This window comes from Elephas maximus, chromosome 5, assembly GCF_024166365.1.
Source record: "Elephas maximus indicus isolate mEleMax1 chromosome 5, mEleMax1 primary haplotype, whole genome shotgun sequence".
Taxonomy (NCBI): Eukaryota; Metazoa; Chordata; class Mammalia; order Proboscidea; family Elephantidae; genus Elephas; species Elephas maximus.
The window spans coordinates 121,790,827-121,806,120 of NC_064823.1; the positions used below are offsets into that span (position 1 = coordinate 121,790,827).

The 15,294-nt window shown below is 36.7% G+C and overlaps 1 protein-coding gene across 4 annotated transcripts in view; it reads right to left on the reverse strand.

The window, feature by feature from the left end:
• KLHL5 (kelch like family member 5) overlaps positions 1-15,294 on the reverse strand; it is a 102,384-nt gene that overhangs the window by 64,335 nt on the left and 22,755 nt on the right. For 2 of the 4 annotated variants that reach the window (XR_007517681.1, XM_049886346.1), the window contains one exon: positions 12,043-12,519. The exons of 1 other annotated variant lie outside the window; for it this stretch is intronic. Coding sequence is in view for 2 of the 3 variants with exons in the window: in XM_049886346.1 (XP_049742303.1) it covers positions 12,043-12,425 (383 nt within the window). In the remaining variant the exon portion in view is untranslated. Of the gene's footprint in view, positions 1-12,042; positions 12,520-15,294 lie in introns of those variants that run through there. One more of the 4 variants, XM_049886347.1, reaches the window with a different exon arrangement.

The following is a 15,294-nucleotide window of genomic DNA, read 5'->3' on the forward strand; positions in this document are numbered from 1 at the left end:
GTTCCTATGATTTTTATCACATTACTTATGCATCATAGTAATTGTCAGTAATGATAGACAGTGAGTTACCTGAATTTTTTTTTTTGAGTGATGAGTCACCAGACCCAAACATAAATACCAATGTTAAATTTTGGAAGAAAAACAATAACTTTATAATACTGTCCTCACTAAGTTATTAGTGATGTCAGTATAATAAAGTTATTAATGATGTCTAAGTTATTAGTGATGTCGCTATAAGACCACTTAATGAATAGACCACCTCTTTTCTTGTCAAGAACTTTCAGGGTGTTTTGGTTTAGACTAGTGCTTCTTCAACCTCTGGCATATATCAGGATAACCTGGGGAGCATTTCAGCATCTGTATGCAGGGCCTCATTCCCTGAGATTGATTCACTAGGTCTGAGGTGAAACCTAAATATCGTATTTTTAAAAAATCCCTACAGGTGATCCTAACACATACCATAGGCTGAAGACCACTGGTACGTCCTTTCGTCAAGAAATGGATATATTCTCAAAATCAGCAGGTAATGATATTTAACAGGTTCAAAACACTGAGTTACACATTAAAGACTTTACTTCAAATGTATGTAAACTAAATTTCTTCGAATAGTTTAAATGAACTGGTGGAACTTAATGGAATATTTGTTATTTTCAAAACGAGCACAAAGGTAAAAGCATCAAAATTGTTTATACATATACACATTAACAAAAAGCCAACTTATGCTTCTAACATAACATTTCAAACTTCTTTATCTGCTCTCAAGGCTTTAACTGCTACTGTATGTTAAAAGAACATATTATTTCAATGTGACAATTAATTCACTGAGATATCTAGGTATACAGCAACCACTTCCCTCTGCTCCGAATGAAGAATCACAAGAAGTGCAGGCTTCTGCTTTGCGTCCTGTTGAGAGCGAAGCCATCCATTCAGAAAACGGCATGAGAGAGGACCAGGGCTACGCAACAGACTTCAAACGCTGCACAGCTTTCTAGCATCTCTTGTGTTGTCTGATTTTTAATTTGGGCTTTGTACGCATATTTTTAACAATGCAAAAATTTACTACACATCCACAGAACTCCAGGATCTAAAGCATTAAAACAATTATCTACAGCATTTTTACATCTAGAAGAACTCTGTACAAACCGTTTAATTCAACAACCATATTTTGCAAATGAGGAAATCTGAGGATCAAAAAGGCCAACACGAACAGCTAAGAACACACAAGCAGGGAGGCTACAAAGCCAAGATCAGGAGGCATTCAGAGCGATGGCCAAAAACACTCACAAAGAAATGGAAATCCTTCCTTATCTTTACCCTGAGGCATCTGCAAGCACAAGGACTAATGGTATGAAGGAAGGATCTTGGACAAAAGTCCACTGCTGGATGACTCTCCCTCAGCTCGGTATAAGAGAGCAAGAGTCTCTTAGAGGTTTCCATGGGACAAAGACCACTTCTCTGTCCCTGGCAAATCAAACTGCTTTTAATACTCTAGCTCTGTGTAACTTAAAATGTTGCCACTTCCTTCTTTTTCTTTTCCTATTATGCGCTTTGATGTGCATGTGTGTGTGGGGTGGGGGAGGGGTTGAATTGGAGAGGTATGGTGTACTGATTAAGAGCATTTTACTAAGGTTCTAGAGTTGGCTGTCTAATACAATAGCCACTAGCCCCATGGGTAAAATTAAATAAAATAAAAATCCAGTTCTTTAGTTGCATTACCATATTTCAAGAGCTCAACAGTCCCACGGTGCTAGTGCTACCAAAGTGGATAGTGCAGATATGGAACATTTCCACCATTACAAAAGTTCCACCGCACAGCGCTGGTCCACAGTCTTACAGGTCTGGGTTCAAATCTTGCTCTGCCACTTATGTGTATCGCTCTGAACAAGATATCTAACCTCTCTAAGCCTCACCTTCTTCAACAGCAAAACAAATAATGCAGTACTTTCTTGGAGCCGTGGTGGCACAATGGTTAAGACCGTGGCTGCTAACCAAAAGGTAGGCAGTTCAAATACACCAGCCGAACCTTGGAAATCCTATGGAGCAGTTCTACTCTGTCCTATAAGGTCGCTATGAGCTGGAATCCACTCAACGGCAGTAAGTTCCTGGTTTAGTACTTTCTTTCAAGGGATCCCTCATTGAGGATTACTAAAGAACGCATGTGTACATCCCAAAACCCATTGCCGTCGATTTGATTCCGACTCATAGCAACACTATAGGACAAAGGAGAAACTGCACCATAGGGTTTCCAAGGTACAGCTGGCAGGTTTGAACTGCTGACCTTTTGGTTAGCAGTGGTGCTCTTAATCTATGTGCAGATAGCCCTAGCCAAAGTAAGTGCACCATCAAGTTAAGCTATGGTTAATAGAACTTTGTTTTTCACTGGACGATAGGAAGGACTTTAATCTGTCTTTTGTCCTTATGTAATGCTGTTTTTTGTTGGTTGGTTGGCTGAGTGACTGTCTTTTTATACAGTGATCTGCAGCATTCTCCATTTTTATAACTAAGTTTCATACTTCCTACTTAAAAAGACTTTCAGTAAACCCAGCAAACATCCTAACCCACAATACAAATGTCTGGAAATAGGCTATTTCTGGAGCATTTACAATATATTTCTCTGTGATTTCTACTTGACGTTTTATATGATAACAGAGGAAACCCGTCTAACACCTCGGTTTTATTTATGTTACTAAGATGGTAAATCATATTTCAAAGAATTGCATGAGATAGTTCAAATCTTCTTTTATAGCAGACTTTCACTGTAATTAACCATGCACTGCTGAATATTCCCAGGCTACAGGGAAACATTTAATTCCCAGCTTATGTCTCTGCAGCAGGCAATGAATTTATATAAAAAAAATTTTTTTTAGATAAATGCCTAAACATAGAAAGAAGACAAGTATCAAACAGAATCAAGTCACCAACTATTTACAGAGTAACTCCTAATATACAGCACTGCACCAGTAATTAGAAACTGTGGGGAGCCAAAGAAATAATTTTGTAGGGAAGGGATTTGGAGCTTGAGGAGTCCAGTCCATAAAATGGAAAAAATTAAAGCGCAACACGAGACACTACTGCAAACCCTTGTGATTCCTCAGCTTACATACACACACACACAAACACAAACACATGATATGCACCAATACACCTTTTTTATTATAAGCTTCTTAGATTTCTTCACTTTCCTCACCATAATTTGCATTTGGCTTTTGTAATAGAGTAATTTTTCAGAAGAAGTTTTCAGAATTACTTCCCAAGAATTGTACTGTACGTGATTATGAGTAGAAAGCAAAGCTTCATTGAAACTCTAAACAGTCTGTTTGGCTCACTCCCTAGATTAGTGATTTACTCCTAGCCACCTGCCTCATAGTTTGTGGCATTTAGAATTCATGTCTTAGCAAAACTGCAAATTACTGTCATGAATCTTTTGGCATCTTTTATAAATATTCAAAACCACAAATGTAAAATGAGAATGCAAATTGCTTAGTATAGGCTAAAAAGCTAGCAGTCTCTAAATTTTTTGATGAATACCATTTTCAGTATACTGTGGCACGTGCCCAAATATATGTATATTTACTAATTTATAAAAGATACAGGTATCATTATACAAATATTATTTACATTAGAAAACATGGGCAAAAACAGCTTTAAAGCATAGGATAAAACATAAATAGAAGTTCTAATATCTTACCATCACGCCACTGGATCATCTCGTGCACTCCCAACAGGAGTGTAATTGCTATTGGTATATAGAGAAGGGAAAGGTCATATGGACTAGTGTTGGGAAAGGCAACAAGTAGCAGGTGAGATTTGAGATGTATCTTAGAGTTTAGATGGGTGAGGAAGAAGAGGAGGAAGGAGTTGGGGTGGGGAAGGGGTAAGGAGAGGGCACTGCAGCTGTACAAAGAGAAATGACAAGAGCCAAGGAAAAAGAATGCCTTCACCTCTTTCCTTTTCAAGACCAATATTTTTTGGTTTGGGAATTTATGAGTTTTCCCTGGTATGGTGGCCAGAATATCTAAGGTGAAGAGAGTTAAATGTCATTTATTAGGAATCACATTTTCTAAAAAGCTGAATTGGCAAAAGTTATGTGATAGATATACTTACAACAATGAAAAAAAAAAGTAGATGCTGAGGCTACTTATGTACAGCCAAAAATCTCATGGGATTTGATTCCTTGTTTTGGAGCAATAGGGTTATGGTTTCATGAGCTATCCCAATTAAATGGCCTAATAATGTGTTTAGTGCTTCTGTTCTACCTCCTAGGTTGTTTCATAGTACCTGCTGCCTTAAAAGCTTGCAAGAGGCCATCCAAGGCATGACAATTGGTCTCTACTCACTTGGAGCAACAAAGGAAGGAGAGTCAGGAATAGGAGGAGGATATGGGTTTTTTTTTGTTTTGTTTTATGGAATGTGTGCCCAATTACCTCCGTAAACAGCTGCACCCTTTGCCATGAGGCCAGAGGAACATGAATCATGCCTGACTACCATTACTGAACATTTTGATCAAAGATTTTAAAGAAGAATCCTGATCAAAAGAAGAAAAATGCAGAAGAGAATTTCAAATTCTCATGGACTCTAGACTTTCTGGAGGCATAGCGGCTGTAGTTTCAACTACTGCCCTGAGATAATCTTTAAACCTTAAACCAAAAATAGCCCCGGAAGCCATCTTAAAATCGAACAATAGTTTAGCTTAACTAGCAAGAAAGGTCCGTCTTGAGCATTATGCTCTTATAAGATTAAAAAAACAAAACAAAACACATTTTCTTAAATAATAATCAGTGGAAAGAGGAGGGATCAATGGCACTCTTATACAATGCTGGTGAGAATTAAACTAGTTGTAATCTTCCTGAAATGACTTTGAGAATACAAGTCAAAAATCTTAAAAATGTGCACACCCTTGGGACTTTATCCAAAGGAAACATCATCTCTATGTACAGAGCTCTACCTACAGGGAAGGTTCATCACAGGTTGTTTCTAATAGGAAAAAAATTAGCAGCAAATTAAAAAAAAAAAAAAAAAGGAATACTGACTAAATAAACACAGGCATGTCTGTTCCTGGGAGTATGACATAGTCATTTTAAAAGATAGAGGAGGGTATTTGGCAACATAGAAGCCTGTTTTAGTGGACATTTATTGTTTTGCCTTTTTATAGTAAAGAACCTATCTGTACCTTTTGGGAGACTACACATTCTTCAGTTCAGTCCATGTGGCTTGGGCAGAATGGCCTGCACAGGAGTGAGCAAGGGACTGAGCCCTGGCCAGTAAGAGGGCCACATTCTTCTGGCAATAATGATGACTGATTGGGGTGGGCACATGATCCAAACAAGGCCAATCAGAGCCGATCTCATGATGTTTCTTGGCACTGTGGGAAAAGAGTCACTCTTTTTCCATTGGGGTTGCTAAGGTGATAGAAGGTAAACTCAGGGCTGCCAGTGGCATTTTTGCTACTACACTGAGCGCCTGCCTGAGATAATGCCATCACAAAAGAGATTAGAGTCTAGAAAGAGAGAAAATTGATTTCTGGTGTTATTTGAGTACCTGGCTCCAGCCATTTCTAAAGTTAGGCTCTATCCTCAGGCTTCCTACTTATATGAATGAAAACATTTCTAGTTTTTGCTTAAGTCAGTTTCAGTTGGGTTTCTGTCATTTGCAACCAAAAGAGCCCTAACTTTAATATTCTCAATACATTGGGGTAAAAAAGCAGGCCACAAAACAGTATGTACAATAAGATTCAGATTATTATTTTAAAAACCTTATTTTATTACATGTGCACAGAGAACACCTGCAAGACACTCTTCAAATTGTTAAGTCATTATTTGGCGGTATTCATGTGATTAACCACGCCCCTCCCCACCACCACTTGGCCGATTCCAACTCATAGCGACCCCATAGGGTTTCCAAGGCTGCATATCTCTATGGAAGCAAACTGCCATATCTTTCTTTCATTGAGCGACTGGTGGTTTCGAACTGCCCACCTTTCAGTTGCAGTTGATGGCTTTAACCACTGCACCAACCAGGGCTCCTTATTCATGTAATTAGTAATTTTTATTTTTCTGTTTTCATTTATTTCTATTTTCTAATGCCTCTATGATAAAAATATATATTATGAATATGGAAAAATTAATTTAAAAAATCAGATCCAAAGAACTTTGAAAAGTTCTATTCAGCTGTCCTCACCTCTTGCTATCCATTGTACTCCAGATCCATTCTTTTCTTCTCTCATAGCAATAAGTTTTAGCTGGACACATTGCTACTCAGTTAGAGACTGCATTTCCAAGAATCCCTTGCAATCAATCAGCTGTGGCCATGTGACTAAGTTTTCACCAACAAAATATCAGGAGAATTAACACATGCAGCATGTGTCATTTACTTAAGTCCTCCTTTTCGTCTCTTTGGCCCTTCCCATGGGCTGGAATTCAGATGGAAAACTGAGTAAGCTTCAAACCTGCAGAAAGGGTAACAACCTATAGGATGGTTGAGAAACACCATGGAAGTAGCTTCACAAGGACTCTGAATGAATTTGTGAAGCAGAGATATCTATCTGCTTTGGGCTACCTGCCTACCTGTTAGGTGATAGAGAAATAAATTTCTATCTTGAGTCACTGTATTTTTTATTCTCTTTGCTCTATTACTTTAGCCTATGCCCTACTAATATATCCCTAAAATTAAATGACTAAATTATTTGTCTATGTGCATGTAAGCGTATATATAGGGGGTATGTTTCATTGTTTTATGCCTAATATATCTAATTCTAAAAATTTCAAACCTCATTTATCCAGTTCCAAATGGAATAAAAATAAAACAGTTAAGATGCAAGCAGTAAGTGGCATAAAGACAGGTTCTTCTGCCTTAAGAATTTGGAGTTAAAAAAGGACAACTGTGCAACTGTAGTGCCTATCCTTTTTCCCAAGCTGATTCTCCAGCTCTCCCAGCAGTTCTGGAAACAAGTATGATTACAATAAGTTCCTATTCTGTTTAAATCGGCCAGTCAATTTCAGTCGCTTAAAACTAAGAACTCTTAACTGATACAGGGTACAGATAGGCTTCAGGGGGTTCATGACCCCCCCCCCCAAAATAATGACTGTAATAATTTGGTTATGCCTCAACATAAAGAAAACAAAAATCCTCACATCTGGACCAATAAGCAACATCATGATAAATGGAGAAAAGATTGAAATTGTCAAGGATTTCATTTTACTTGGAACCACAACCAATGCCCACAGTAGGAGCAGTCAAGAAATGAACCTACATATTGCGTGGGGCAAATCTGCTGTAAAAGACCTCTTTAAACTGTTGAAAAGGAAAGATGTCACTGTGAGGACTAAGGTGCACCTGACCTAAGCCATGATATTTTCAGTCTCCTCATAGCGACATGAAATTGGACGATGAATAAGGGAAGACTAAAGAACTGATGCCTTTGAATTACGGTGTTGGTGAAGAATACTGAATATACCATCGATTGCCAGAAGAACAAACAATTCTGTCTTGGAATAAGTACAGCCAGAACGCTCCTTAGATGCAAACATGGCAAGACATCATCTAATTTACTTTGGACATGTTATCAGGAGGGACAAATTCCTGGGGAGGGACATCATGCTTGGTAAAGTAGAGGTCCATGAAAGGGAGGAAGACCCTCAATAAGATGGGTTGGCATAGTGGATGCAACAACGGGCTCAAGCATAGCAATGATTGCAAGGATGGTACAGGACCAAGCAGTGTTTTGTTCTGTTGTACACAAGGTCACTATGAGTTGGAACAGGGTCACTATGAGTTGGAACCTAACAACACTTCTGTGGTTAAGAGCATGAAATCTAGATCTTAGTTGTTTGGATTCAAAATACAGTGATTTTCAATTGTCAAAGTCAACATCAACAGTGATAAGACATGTTGATGGTATGTACTTTTGACATGATGTGATGAAAAAGGTATTTTACATCTCTGATATTCTTCCCCAAAATCCATAACCCCAGTCTAATCATGAGAAAAACATCAAATATCTGACCAATACTCCCAAAATCGTCAAGGTCATCAAAAACACGGAAAGTTTGAGAAACTGTCACTACAAAGAGGAGCCTAAAGAAACATGATGACTAAATGTAATATGGCATCTTCAACACCATCCTGGAACAGAAAAAGAACATTAGGTAGAAACTAAGGAAATCTGAATAAAGTACAGACTTTAGTTCATTGTATTGTATCAATACTGGTTCATTAACTGTAACAAATGCACTATATTAATAATAGGGGAATCTGGGTGTGATGCACATAGGAACTCTCCATACTATCTTCTCTATTCTATAAATTCAAAACTGTTCTAAAAAATAAAGTTTATTTTTAAAATATATTACTACTTCTAATCTTGAGCAAATTACTTAGCCTTTCTGTGGCTCATTTGCCTCACCAATAAAATTAGAATAAAAGCAACCTGGCTCAAATTTTTTTTTGTGAAGACTAAATGAGTTAATATAGTAAAGTGCTTAGAACAGCTCCTGGCAGATAATAAGTGGTCAGTAAGTATTAGCTATTATTATTTTTGAGTATTTGTAAAGTACAGTAATATTTTATACAAATTGTTTAAGAAATTGGTAGTCTGATACATAAAGTAATAAAATCTAACTTTATAGACAAATTTTGAAATAATGAGATCCTCCAGTTAAAAACATATCAAAAATGACATAATTTCAAAGCTGATAAGTCAAGTGAAGTGTAAATTGTATTTGTACTACTGGCACATGGTGGGCGACTTTAGCTAGTAAACTTAGTGGCCCTAGTAAGTATACATCCTGAATTAAGGTCTTTAGGAATGACTGCTCATATAAAAGTGTTAAGTACTACAGCTGCTAACCAAAAGCCAGCAGTTTGAAGCCACCAGCCGCTCCTTGGAAACCCTATGGGGCAGTTCTACTCTGTCCTATAGGATCGCTATGAGTTGAAATCGACTTGACAACATGGGGTACTACTCTGTTTCTTAGGGTCTAAAATTCCTCATGGTGTAATAAAACAAACTTTGTATTTGAAGACCAAAATGACTCAGATGACTCCCACGGAGATAAGATGGCTAGGTTATAGACCCAAGGTCAAAGTTAAAAAAGATCAGAAACTTATATGTCACTTGGATGGGTAAAAAAAATGTAGCAGCAGAAATTACCAGAAGTCTAAGGCTCAGGCAGACATTTCTCCTAGCCAAAATACAACTGATGAAACATATTACCAACATACGATGCCTCTTAACTCCTGATTTAAACTGCCCAGATATACTGTGGGTATTGTGATTCTGAGTATGCAAAACCACTCAGCTGTCACCTCCTTTGTAATAACTTAAAATTTCAATCTAAGTTCTGAGATCTATATAAATATTATGACTGCTTAAATAAATTCTCAGGATAGTATATCCATTTTCCCATTATATCTTTAATATTTTAAGATATCAAGCTAGAATATACTAAAAAAAAGTTCACTATATATTTTATTATTTGAAAATACCATATAAGAAAGATTGTTTCCAAGTTATATAAAAAAATTTGATGAATGTCAGTGTAACTTCTTTTGACATTAACAGTGATAAGCTTTGATTTATTTACAACAGAAGGGCAACTACCAAGAGATTGCTCACTTAATCAAAATGCCGATAGCAAATAAATGTATCCTATGACAGAGATCAAAGACTCAGAGCCAGAGATTTGAAGGAAGATGGCAGAATTAGATACAATTTAATCTAGAAAAAAATGGAGAAATAAAATTGTACACACAAATGACATTTCTAGAATGTCTATTTCTTCTTTTTGTGTAACGTGTTAAGATGAAATTTTCAAATCACTGGGAATATTAACTTGTCTTGACGTATTTCCTCCTCTTCTATCAGATATCAGAGATATTTCCTTTCAGTACATTTTATTTTTGAGACATTTTAGGAATAGCCTGGTTACTGCAGATATGAATCATTTACTCCCGTCTTCTCTGCTTTTTAGTAATCTTCTTAACATTTTTTTTAGGTTTTTAGAATATCATTTTCTTATTTTTTATAATTTCTAAAATGTCAATTTTACATTCTTAAGGAATGCACGTAACAATCTCTCAGTAAAAAAAAAGCATATTTTTTCTTTCATAATGAATATCCCACTAAGATGATATTTTAGCATGGATACTAAAGAATAAATTAATTTCAGTAATCATTGGTGGTGCAGTGGTTAACTGCTCAGCTTCAGTGGCTCCACGGGAGAAAGATGTGGCAGCCTGTTTCCATAAAGATTACAGCCCTGGAAACCCTATGGGGTAGTTCTACTCTGTCCTATAGGGTCGCTGAGTCAGAACTGACTTGAAGGCAATGGGTTTGGGTTTTAATCATTAGCTATGCAAACTACCTTTGTTGTAAAGAGGTAAATTATAGTGCCAATCTCTCCAACATTATGAAAGGTCTCCAACATTATACCCATGTATAAATTTTATATCATAGATGCGTTACCTCTTCAGGTAGCAGACATGTTAAGGTCTTCATAACCTATGCTGGTAAATGAACGAATGTTTTTCTTTTCTAATTTTAGGAAGGAATGTTAAAATAGTCTTGATACAGTATATTGATTTTCAAATGGAAACATGATTACTCTTTGTTGTCTCATAAAAGGATAATCCATGAACCTTTTACTGTATAAACCATTCTCTTTAAGGAAACAAGTCTCCAAATAAAATATAAAAAAATGAAGCCACATTAACTCAACTGATCACGAATTAAAATTATTAGTGGCTCCTATTCCCTTAAGATCATGTCAAATCATCAATTTTTTTTTTAATGTTTAAATAAATACACTATTTACCTACATAAAGATATTCTCCTCTCTCCCTTACACAGATGATTACAGATGACTGGTCTACATTAACTATCATTCTAACACTACACTTCAGAATTCCATATTCTCAAGGTTAAAAGAGGAAAAGGTGGTAAACATCCCCAAGTAAGTGACACTTGAATATATGAACTTATTTTGTCTCAATTCCTTATGATGCCTATATTAATACACAAGTTACAAATTACAAGTGTTATCAAATCCTGTGAAGAAATTTTTAAAAAGAATCCAGTAATCAAACTAGATAAACGAGTTACTTATGCCTTGAAATATTTCAAAATAAATATTTTCAACTTAAGATGAATCAGAAAGGTGACTTTCATGCTTTAACTTGTTACATAATACGTTATAATAGTTTAAACTAATAAAATCCATTTCAAAGATAAAGCCAGATCTCAAGGGTAAGGATGGATAAAGTCATTACAAAATTACCAATTTTTTCCTATAGTCTCCTCTAACTCATTTCCACTTCTTCTTGCTCCCTTTCCACCACCTGACCACATCTAGCCCCTCTATGTTCCTTTAAACACTCCTGAAAGAATGTCCTTCATTTGCCTGAACAGTCAGCACAAATTTCAGTCATAGTGAAGGCAACAACAGTTAGTAGCTGTCATTTTAGAAAAAGACATGTTACTGTATTCTCTGTATTAGTGTGGAGAGCTGCAACATAGACAGGACAAAGAGAAATAACCATAAAAAAATATTATTGACAATGACAATGGCGGAAAAAAATTATTGACAACTACAAAGTGCATCTCCTTGTAAAATCTTTAATTTTCGTTAAAATTAAAGATAACTTTATAATCTGTTGTAAATTAAAATGTCCTAAGATTTTATACCACAGAAATGTCTTCTATAGTTTTGTTATGACTATAGAAGGTAAATGAATGAGACAAACCTAAGGCAATGATGCATAAAATTGCTACTATAAATTATTTTTAAAGCACAGCCAGATCTATATATGGAACACAGAGTATGTAAATATGAATGCTATCTGTTGTCTTTATAATTTTACATGATTAATATTACACTATTTTCAAAAATCCTAGCAAAAGCTCCACATGTCCATACCAAGATATTTTAAGTGCATGTATGTAGATGTGCATCTATATAATCATTGATTTTAAATAATACTAAATTATCTTAAAACATCATAGAGACAATCCCCCAACCCATTTCTAACAATAAGAAAATAATCAACCTGCATGAACTGGAATCAGATTCATTTTCTTCTTCGCTAGTGCCATCATCCACTTCTGGTCTGTCCAGCCAATGTGCACCGCCACAATCTTCTGTTGTAAACTCAAATGCAGGGACTTCAGAGGTGGATGCCATTGGCCAAGAAGGTGAATTCTGAAAATCCAGTTGGCTGGACCTTCGGTAACCAATTGAAGCCAAAGGCAATTGCAGGTTACATGGATCTAGAAACTTTCTCCCACCATTTGCTCCAGTCTGTCCTCGATTCCAAAATTCTCCCTGCTGGCTGTCAACTGCAGAATTAGGAGATGATGCTTGATGGCCAAACCACCTCCATCTGATTTTCAAAATCTGCTTCACATCAAACTCTTTACGAGAACCAGACATCCTCAGAGAAACCAAGTGATCGTCTAGGCAACGGGCAAAAAGCACTGCACACAGATTTGTGCATCCAACCAAGACAAGAGAAGTATATGCCCTGCTGTACACAACAAACAGATTTAAAAAAAAATAAATCACATTCACATATACATTTGCTTTTATACCAATATATCACATTATAAGGAACAAAGGATAGTGAATAAAGATGAAACACAGTGGAACATTCCGTTCAATGAGAGCAAACTCTCATCCACCTATCCTGAAGCAGCCAGACCACTTTCCTCGGCTCTCCTTTCCCATACTGACCATTAGTGCTCACAAACACTGACAGCATTCATTAAAGTCCTTTCAAATGCAGAACACCACCCCCTGTTCTTAAACCACAAATGACAGAGACAGAAGCACTACACTATCCCCCAGCAGAATCTCCGTCTCTACTGATTATATTAACTCTTTTATTGCTGAAACAAATTTATTCTAGAGCATTTTCCTTTGTACTTTAAAACTAAAATGTTTCTGTTTTTCATACTAAATTTCTAGATGAGTAACAAAAAACAACAGTTTTCAAGAAGCATTTTTTTAATTAGATGAGTTACAGTGATTTTCAAGCTGTGCTCCTGGGATGGGGGATGAGGAGGAAGGAACAGCAAGAAGGTGGGGCTCCAGATTGTCTCCTTTCACCTTTAATTTTTCCCATCAACCAAAAAAGGAATATATCTAATTAAGACAGTTAGATCCTGCATAAGATTTCATTTGAACAACAAATAACGAGAAGAATGAAGAGAAGAAAAAGTTTGAAAACTGCAAAGGATCAAAATATGACAGTATTTACTCTTTTTCAAATAAAATAGCCTAAAGCCGATATTGCTCTATAATTAGTACAGGGCCACTTCCATTTAGTACAGTATCTAAATTTCTATGACACTATGTAGAAAAAGGGAAGTGTAGCAAGGGCTGGGATAGGACTACAAGCACCCTGTTGGTGTCTATAAGTACCCTATAGGTGCCCTCTGTTGTTAGCAAAGGAGCCCTGGTGGCGATGTGGCTAAGGCACTCGGCTGCTAACTGAAAGTTTGCGGTTTGAACCCACCTACCGTTCCAGGGGAGAAAGACGTGGCAGTCTGATTCTGTAAAGATTTACAGCCTTGGAAACCCTATGGGACAATTCTACTCTGTCCTACAGGGTCGCTATGAGTTGGGATCGACTTGACAGCGGTGGTTTTTTTTTTATGTGTTGTTAGCAAAATAAAACAATGGTCTGAACATGGTTACAAAAAAAAAAATGGTTACAGTCAAGGCAAATTGACAAAAGCAAATAAAAATCAACCAAATGCAGTCAAATTTTAAAAATATTAAGTAGTTATTGTGAGCAAGGCACTCTACTAGGTATGTGGGGAAACACAGATATATATGTCGTGGTCCCTACCCTCAAAAGAATTAAGTCTTAGTTATTGAAACATAAACATATTGGTAGGTTAAATATAAGAAACCTTACTATGTTGCAGTATTAAAATTTTGTGATCTACAAATACAGAATTTCAGTTTTCGAGGAACAGAATATCTAATACTGTACCAAATAATTTCACTCAAAAGGCAATACCTAAATTAGATGACCCCCCCCAAAAAAAAACAAAACTGCTTTGGGGACTTACAAAAATATTGTGAATCATATATTTTAACCTCACACATTATACAGAGAAAAAAGAATGAGAGGCATGAAAAGCCATGTACAATTTTGTGCTAAATAGTGTGCTACCCAGAAAACCCAGTGCAAATAGTGTGCTACAAACCATAAAAACTGTAAGAAAGACAAAAGGGATAGCAGGGTGATGCTGGGCCAGTTTCATTAGGGAGAAAGAGCTTCTAAGAATAATAAGTTGTTGAGGCAGAATGATAATGGATTTTATAATGGAATAAAGATATTAATAAAAGCATGCAATGAGAATATTGACAGGGAACGAGGGGGAAGTATCAGTTGGATCAGCCAGCTAACCATGACTCATTAATTTTAAGGAGTAGTAGGAGATAAAGTTGGATGGATAGGATGAGATAAAATGCCTTGAGCAAAGGTGTAGAGACTAGCAGGCAATATTAAGTAGACTGTTGAGTAGGGTCATGTTTTAGAAAATTAATTTGGCAGCAGTATGCAGGATGCATTAGAAAGTGAAAGGACATTTTCCTCCCTCCTCTCACCTCTGTCAGACTCTTATCGACACCCATCAAACTCCACTCCATTTATCAAACTTTACTTCTAACTATTTTCCAACACAGACACACCACTTTGTCAGTCATGACAGTGTACATTTATAACACTCCTTCTTCTTGTAATGATGTTTGTGTCCCGATTTCTCTGGTTTTAAAATTCTACTCACCCTTCAAATACCTGTAGCTCAGGTAGTTAACCAGTTGCTGTTGAGTCCATTCCGACTCATGGCGGCCCCATACATGTCAGAGTAGAATTGTGTTCCATAGGGCTTTCAGTAGCTCACTTTTTTGGGAAGTAGATCACGAGGTCTCTTTTCAAAGAGCCACTGGGTAAACTCAAACTTTCAACATTTCAGTTAGCAGCCAAGCATATTAATGGTTTGCACAACCCAGAGACTGTCATCCCTACAAAGGCTTATCTAATTACTATAGCCCTGTGGTTCTCAACAAGGGTAGCACCAATCCTCCACCTCCCCTCAGAAAGCTTCTGGAATTGGGTGGCGAGTTTAATTGTTGCAATGACCAGAGTGCTATAAGGCATTGAGTAGGCAGGGATCAGAGACAGTAAATATCTTATAAGGCATGGCACACACCCACACAATGAAGAACTGTTACTGCAATAGCCCATAATGATGTTCCCATCACTCTCTTCATTTGAGTAAATGCTTAC